The sequence below is a fragment of the Leptonotus elevatus genome, chromosome 11 (genome assembly GCF_054856555.1).
Source record: "Leptonotus elevatus isolate MCC_2025b chromosome 11, RoL_Lele_1.0, whole genome shotgun sequence".
Classification (NCBI taxonomy): domain Eukaryota; kingdom Metazoa; phylum Chordata; class Actinopteri; order Syngnathiformes; family Syngnathidae; genus Leptonotus; species Leptonotus elevatus.
Window position 1 is genome coordinate 18,140,345 of NC_141249.1, and position 8,547 is coordinate 18,148,891.

Here is an 8,547-nt window from a genome sequence, read left to right on the forward strand (position 1 = left end):
TAATGAGGTGTACCGCAGAGGCGCAAGTCAAAGGTGGATTTTTCTTTTTTTTTAATAAGGCATTCAGTTTGATGGCATGTTGAAGGCCTGTCATTAGCGACCAGGTCGCGTAGCTCCCACACGCATGAATGGTGAGAAACATGCATGATAGAGGCCGAATAATCTAAACCTAATCAGGATTCTTTAACCCTCCTTTTCCAGGTTCTCAGGTCAAAGTGACCTGTTGAATATTAACAGTAACTCTCCTGTTATGTTATTTTCATGGGTTCATTAATTGGTCAGTAACCCACTGCTCTGTCATTAGTGAAAAAATGCTACAATTTAGGACTCCGTACAAAAAGATATTTTTACAATTTTGTATGATTTTATACCAAAAAATGCACTACATAAATCTCACATCTCCAAAACCATAATTTTTCATCAATCCAAGAAAATGTTGTGCCATTGGATAGACATATACACATATATATTATATATATGACATTCTACTCCCATGAGTTGTTTGAAATATTGGCGTCATAGGAGTATGCTTGTGTTCCCGTTGAAAGTGTCCACTGTGGATTAAGCGTCTGGCGTTAATTGGATTTGGCCTGTGAGACTTGTGAATCTTTGTGTCAAAAATGATTAAGCCCGCTGAGTTGTCGCACTCCACAACATAATGCGTCTAATCAATAGTCACTATCGCGTACAATAGCGAGTCGTTATTGTTATTGTTGTTGTATTTTAATCTTATTAAGGAGTAAAATGCATTATTAATTTTTTTCAGGAACACATTTTGGATTACATTGGTTTTACAGTAGTTTTCCATGTCTGACACAAGTATGTATATGACACAGCCGCATTTTTTCTTTAGTTTTAACTACTGACTGTTCCTGTAAGGTTTAATGTGTGTAAAACATTTTTGAAATTTCATGAGAAAATTAATAAATTGGTCGGTGGTTGGATGAATGGATGAGTTGGTTGGGTTGGTGGGATTGATGAATTGATAAATGGACATATTGGTGGATGGATGGATGGATGAGTTGGTCAGTGGTTGGGTAGCTTGATGGATGGATGAGTTGGATGTATGGTTGATAAATGGTCAGACTGGTGGGTGGGTGGATGGACGGATGGATGATGAATGGACAGGCTGGTGGATTGATTGATGGATGGATGAATTGGTCAGTAGGTTGGATGGATGGATGGATGATAAATGGACTGGATGCATGAATGGTTGGATGAATGAATGGAACATAGTTGTGTGAGTGGATCAAGAAGTGGTAGAGAAATCAGAACTTGTCAACTTGTCATTTTCTGCCTTGCTTCACTCCAGGACCAGAGAGACACACGGCCCCAGAGAATCCCGCTTGGAAGAAGAGGGAGATCCTCGCTTGTCCTGCTTTCCGCTGTCGTCTATGAGCCGCCCTGAGGCTCACCGGTGGATTTCCCAGCGTTTCTGACGGACAGCAGACGTAATGTCCTCGCCTCCCCTCCCCATGAACTCCCTCCCCCCCAGCCCACTGGCCATGGAGTACCTCAACGACTTTGACCTCCTCAAATTCGAGGTGAAACCCGACACGCCGCCGCTCTCCGCTCCATGCGAGTACCCAAAATCTGGCGGCTCGCCGTACGGCGGCCACCCTCCGGCGGACTCCAGCCTCAGTTCCAGCCCTTACGACTCACTGCCGCCCTCGCCGACCCTAAGCGATGCCCACCCGCCGCCGTCGGGCTCGTCCTCGCTTTCGTCCTCATCGTCCTCCATCTCCTTCCCTCTCTCCGGCTTCACGTCCAGCGTCGGTTCTGCCGGATCTCAGGGGAACGCGGACGGCAGCCCGAGCCATGCTGGCCACCCTCAGGGTCCTGGTCCGGCCTCGCTGGAGGATCTGATCTGGTTTGCGGCCCTGCAGCAGCAGTTTGGCGGGGAGGTCCCGGGGCCTGCCACCCTGCTGGGGGCCCTGGGGGACAGAGAGAGGGCGCCTGTCAACGGCTTCCTGGGCTGCGAGGACGCCGTGGAGGCTTTGCTGAACTCGGCTGCTGCGGCTGTCAGCTCCCAGGTACCAAAACTGGTCTACACCAACCAAGATGTGACCATGCACAGATGGATGGATGGATGGATGGATGGATGGATCCTTAATAGGTGGATGGATGAATGGATCTTCAATAGGTGGATGGATGGATGGATGATTGATGAGTCAGTGCTTGGATGGATGGATGGATGGATGCATATTGAATAGGTGGAAGGATGGATGGACAGATTGATGAGTGGGTTCTTGGATGGATGGATATTGAATAGGTGAATGGATGGATGCATGCATCTTTAATAGGTGGATGGATGCATCTTGAATAGGTGGATGGATGGATGGATCTTTATTAGGTGGATGGATGGATGCATGCATCTTTAATAGCTGTATGGATGGATAGACGGATGGATGCATATTGAATAGGTGGATTGATGCATCTTGAATAGATGAATGGATGGATGTTGAATAGGTGGATGTATGGATGGATGGATGTTGAATAGGTGTATGGATGGATGGATGGATGGTTGGATGTTGAATAGGTGTATGGATGGATGTTGAATAGGTTTATGGATGGATGGATGGTTGGATAGATGAATGGATCTTGAATGGGTGGATGGATGGATGGATGGATGATTGATGAGTGGTTGCTTGGATGGATTGATATCAAGATAGAGAAATGGATGGACTGACTAACGGATGGATGGGTGGATGGACGGATGGATGGGTGGATGGATGCATGGATGGATGAAGAGAGAGAGAGACAGAGAGAGAGAGAGCACCAACAGATAAATAGATGGATGGAATAATGGGTGGATGAATTTCCAGGGTGTGCTACTGAGTGAGTTTTGGGGCGTTGTGTGACAAACATAACCATTCGCGAGGATACACGGGCTCGCCAAAATTAGTGCATTTTCGGGCATCTCCCTTCCTTTTTTTTAATTAGAAGAATAATAACTAGAGCTGCAAGCTCCAATGAATCGGCCCTCGCACTCTCTTTTCCATGCCAACCATTTAAAATAAGCATGGACGGATGGTTGGCAAATACAACTGTATAGTACTCCAGTTTGAAGAGTACCCAATCCAAATGTCTTCTTTCAGTTTCCAGGCCTTTCTCAGAGCTCCAGCAACACCTTGGGAGACTCGGGTAGCGACAGCGGCGCCGACGTGTCCTGCCCCAAGGGCTCCGACGTGTGCCACCGGCCGCTCGTCTTCCTGTCCAACCCCTCGCTTCCCAACGGCGCCACCTCCGTGGGGTCAGTTCCCTACCCGCAACCCCTCAGCCCCCAGGGCCGCCTCGTCACCCACCAGCATCACCACCATCAGCACCACCTTCACCACCCCATGCACGGCGGCCACCATCATCATCATCACCCGCAAGTCTCTCAGGTGGCTCTAACAGAACATTTGACGCCATTTTGGACTTTTTCACTTAGGGGTGTGCTCACTTTTGTTGCCAGCAGTTTAGACATTATTGGCTCTTTTTCGCAGATCCCCACAAATTTCGACGTTGCCCCAGTTAACTTTCTCTAAAGCTCTCTACAAAAAAACTTATCAGGCATACTCTTGATAGCAAATAAAATGTTGATATTCAAAGACCAGCATTTCAATTTTACACTTGGACGTCTTGGTGGATCTCTTTGAGCTCGATGTGGAGCGCAGTTCAAGTCTTATATTAATATCTGCTATTATTGCCTGGCGTAATCCCGATAACTGTCAGGCACACTTACGTCAGATTACATGACAGATTATGGTACAGTGAAAATGCATCTCCTACAACAAACAAACATCCACCATGACACGATAGCATAAATGTATTTTTAATTAGGAAAAAAAACATCACGATTTTCTTTCTTGTGTATTTTGCAGTGCGGCGGGAACGACCGCTTCTCCGACGAGCAGCTGGTGAGCCTGTCGGTGCGCGAGCTCAACCGCCACCTGCGAGGCGTCAGCAAGGACGAGGTGGTGCGCCTCAAGCAGAAGCGCCGCACCCTTAAGAACCGCGGCTACGCCCAGTCGTGCCGTTACAAGCGCTTACAGCACCGCCACGCCCTGGAGTCGGAGAAACATGTGCTCACGCAACAGGTACATCGATGGCGCCGATTCTATGATTTTGAAAAATTCCCTGCAAAAAAAAATCGCATATTCCCCAATTAACAGTTGCTCAGGTCTCGGGTAACAACCAATCACAGCTCAGCATCAGAAAACAGTGTGATTAATCGTGAGTTAACTAGTGAAGTCATGCAATTAATTACAATTAAACATTTTAATCACCTGACGCCCCCTAATTTTTAATAATCTTTTCTTTTCTTTAAAAAAAAAATAAACTAGTGAAGTTTTTATTGTACACTAAGAAACAGATATAAAATTTGTGATTAATCATGAGTTAACTAGTGAAGTCATGCATTTAATTACAATGAAAAATTTGAATCGCCTGACGCCCTTAGTTTTTAATAATCTTTTCTTTTTTAAATCTTTTTCTTAAAAAAAAAAAAAAAGAACTAGTGAAGTCATGCGATTAATTACAATTAAAAGATTTAATCTCCTGACGCCCCTAATTTTTAATAATCTGTTTTCTTTTCTTTTTTTTAAAGAAAAGATTATAAAAAATCAGGGGCGTCAGGTGATTAAAATGTTTAATTGTAATTAATTGCATTACTTCACTAGTTAACTCACGATTAATCAAAAATTTTATATCTGTTTCTAAATGTACAATAAAAAAATATTTCTAGGTTTTCATACTCTTGTTAACAAAAGTGGAAAAAAATTTAAATTAATAGAAATAGTTCAAATACATTTTCGACGTCTATAGCCGTCAATGGCAGTGAATGAGTTTTAATGTGAAATCTCCACCAAAAAAAGTAAAAACCAAACACATTTAAACAAGTCTTATTTTCTGACTAGAACCACCGTCATGTCTTTGGTCTCCGCAGCTGGATCAGCTCCAGTGCGATCTGACTCGGGTGCTGCGGGAACGAGACGCCTACAAGGCCCGCTACGAGAAGCTCCTCGGCGCTAGCCACGCCGAAGCCCCGACGGGCCGCGGCGGCAACGGCGGCAGCTCGCCGTCGCCGCCCTCTGACTTCTTCCTCTGAGGTGATACCACCGCCGCAAGCACGGAGAGGAAAAGACAAGAACCAACGTGGAGCAAACGTGGATGTTTGTGACTGTTCATTAGTCGGGTTTGCTGCTTGGACTCACTTTGACTTCACTGTGAATGATGCTTGCACTCGCTTCGGGAACGGCAGTGCAACTGTGGACAGGGATGTACTATGTGGACAAAAGTCTTGGGACACACCTCTTAATCCATCAATGCATTCATCAGGAGGAAAATGTGCTAATGTTAAGAGAATACATTTGTAACATTATGGCCAAAAACTATTTGGATATCTTTTTCAAAAAATTTATAATTCTATGTGAATTTAGTTGCAATTAGGGATTTATGAATATTAATATTCCTCATATTCAGACACTGATAAAATTACACTTGAATCTAATATTATGATACTATTCTCATAATATTCAGATTTAATTACCCTTTTTTAAATTAAAAACAGCATATTTTATTCTTCTAATGTTACATATATTATCTGTGTAGATCAAAATTAATTTAAAAAAATCAATATTAGGAGTTTATCCTTGTAAAATTTGCAGTTTTTCATGCTAAATTTTAACGATATTCTCGTAAAATTCCAAATCAGTTTTCATAAAATTACACTTAAAAAATTTATTGAATGGCACTTTATTTTAAAATTTAGATTTTTATTTATATAATTTTTGACATAAGTCAGACTTCATTTTTGTAAAATTAAGATTTTATAAAAAAAAATCATAATTTTCATGCAATGTTTAGAATTTACACCACTAAAATTGCCATTTTTTCATGTAAAATTCATACTTTATTCTAGCAATATTACAGCTATATTTCTATACATTAATTACATTTTCATCTAATATTATGACTTTATTCTCATAAAATCCCTAGTTTTTTATATGTAATATTACAAATGTTCTCTGAATATTCCAATATTATTCTCATAATATTACTATTTAATTTCTTTAAATTACTAATTATTCATGAGGGAAATATTGCATTGAGATAAAATGCCATCTTTAGTCAAACAACAATAGACTTTTATTCACATAAAATTCTAATTGTTGTCACGTTAAATTACATTTTTTTGTAATATCTACCAAAACAATTTACATGTTTTCAATCGTGACTTCAACCACACGTCCCAATACTTTTGTCCATATAGTGAATTTGAAATGAACGTACCTTGCATTAACACTGCTGAGCATTTATTCTATGCAAAGCTCTCTAGGCCTGCAATAGTCTCCAATAGAGGCGTTGAGGCTGAAAATGTAGTTATTTTTATATATATATATGCTGTATCTATAAATTGTATAAGAGGCTGCTTAAGAGATGTGAGTAGTGCCGTGGTGCTGGCTAACCAAGTTTGAATGAAGCATCCGTGGCATGCAGTTAATATTTCACAGTTGCCTACCAAAGCGTTTCAGCTCTTTTTGTCAGATTGAAGAATGTACCACGGGAATCTTTCTGCGATTGTGCTCAAGCCCGGAACAAGAAGCACCTTTTTTTTGTTCTTTTTCTCTCTTTTTTTTTTTTGAGCGGGGGTCATTATGCTGTTTTCCATTTTGATTTTGTACATACATACAAAAGAGCTGCTGCTTGAAAGGTGTGCTGATTTGTTACAGTGTTATCGCAGCAGTGTGTGTGACTTGTGTGCTTGTGCCCAGTTTTGAAGATATGATTGGCTCCAAATTGGCCCCAGGCAGGCCCTCGCACCCTGAGTCAGTTATTGGGCATAAAAGACATAATCAATCACCAGGATACTTGGGCTTGCCAAATGTGGTGCATATTTGGGCAAGCTAGAGCTCCTTGAAAGGCCATTTTTTTTCATTTGAAGAATAATAACTCGAGCTGCAAGGAATGGGCCCTTGCGGCCCCTTATCTGCGGCAACCACCCTAAATAATCATCAAACTTTGATGCCGTGCTCTGCCCGCATTAGGTAGCCTGGCAAAAAAGCTTGATCATTTAGAATTGAGGATACCTGCTTCCCATTTGGGCGAATTCTCTAATAGGTTGCTGTTAAAGTAAGAGCCCAAAATGGCCGACTTCCTGTTCAATTTCAGTCATGGGTTCGAAAGACTTTTTTTGTGTGTTCTGTTAAAATAGACATGTACACCAAATTTCATGTCCATCGGCTAAACTGATGTCTGGGGCGTTTTTTTTTATTATTTTTTTTAACTTTCTAATGGCCGCTACTGAGTGAGTTTTGGGACATTGTGTTCAGGAAAGATAAAACGCATAATCATTCACCAAGATGCATGAACTTGCCAAAATCGGTGCATTTTCGGCCAAGTTGAAGCTCCCGAATTGACTATTTTTTTATCAGGGGAAGAATAATTAGAGCTGCAAGCTGTAATGAGAAGGCAGTCAATTTTCCAAATAACAATGCAGCAAAACAATCTACTCATGAAGACGTGAAATTATTGCAAAGGTGGATGCATTAGAGCTATTTATTTTGTTTGGGTGTAGAATAAATAAGGTGCTGTTTTATTTATTCACTTATTTATTCCGTATTTATTGATTGTTTCATTTTGTGCTGATTCTAATCACTCATTTGATCTGATTAGTGTGTATTTGACTTTGTTACTCTTGGTTTTACCCAGCGGTGGTTAGAAGAAACACAAATGAGGACGGACACTGTGAAAAGTTCTCGCTCCGACTGTAGTGTGGTTTCACAGCAAATAAACTTGACATACTTGACCGGATATTCTGACTCACTGGCATTTTATGTGAAAAGAAACTTTGCGAGAATAAGGTCTTATTATTAGTCGTTGTACTTTTAATGAATAAAAGTCAAAAGTTGCAATTTAGTTTTCATAAAACTACGGCATTATTCTGTGAGAATTTCGTAAACTTCAGAATTTATTGTACACAGTTGGAATGTACTGTTTCGCGAAACATTTTCACTTTGAATCAAAAAAATATATTATTTCCGTAATATTCCATCTTTATACGATTAGTTGTGATTTATTTTTTTTCATAATAAATTGATATATTAATAGATTTTTCATAAAATTGGGACTGTTTCTGTTAACATATGACTGACTATTCTGCTCAACAACAACAAAATTCTCGTAAATGAATGACACTTTTTAAATGAATACTGTGAGGATATTTTTTAATTAATTAAAGCTGTGTTCCATTTATAATGGGAAAGTTACTAACATGAAAAAATAGAGTCAAAATTACACCAAAACAAGAATAAAGTTTAAATATTACTTTGGGCAAGAAAAATCATATTTTTAAGTCATAGTAGGCCTATATTAGAATGCAGTCATAATAAAATTTAAAAAATGCAATATGATATTTTTTTGAATAAAGTCAGTAAATGATATAATATTTAATGAAAATAAAATTAAAATAATAAAAATTAAATTGGAATGCTTTGACAATAAAGTCAGAATATTGCATAAAAATTGTTAAATTACAAAACATTTTTTTATAACATTTATAGT

General features: G+C 39.9%; 1 protein-coding gene across 1 annotated transcript; it reads left to right on the forward strand.

Moving 5' to 3' along the window:
* The first annotated feature begins 1,454 nt into the window (after positions 1–1,454).
* nrl (neural retina leucine zipper) lies at positions 1,455–7,797 on the forward strand. The gene is made up of 4 exons (XM_086089322.1): positions 1,455–2,033; positions 3,099–3,386; positions 3,867–4,082; positions 4,931–7,797. Exons 1-4 carry the CDS (start codon positions 1,455–1,457, stop codon positions 5,090–5,092), a joined length of 1,245 nt encoding a protein of 414 aa, XP_085945448.1. The 3' UTR covers positions 5,093–7,797.
* Positions 7,798–8,547: the final 750 nt, after the last annotated feature.

Excerpts from the sequence above, each read along its gene's own strand:
- nrl (XM_086089322.1), top strand. The coding sequence starts at position 1,455 with ATGTCCTCGCCTCCCCTCCCCATGAACTCCCTCCCCCCCAGCCCACTG. Across the intron at positions 2,034-3,098 it reads CTGCGGCTGTCAGCTCCCAG|TTTCCAGGCCTTTCTCAGAG; the intron begins GTACCAAAACTG and ends GTCTTCTTTCAG. Across the intron at positions 3,387-3,866 it reads ATCACCCGCAAGTCTCTCAG|TGCGGCGGGAACGACCGCTT; the intron begins GTGGCTCTAACA and ends TGTATTTTGCAG.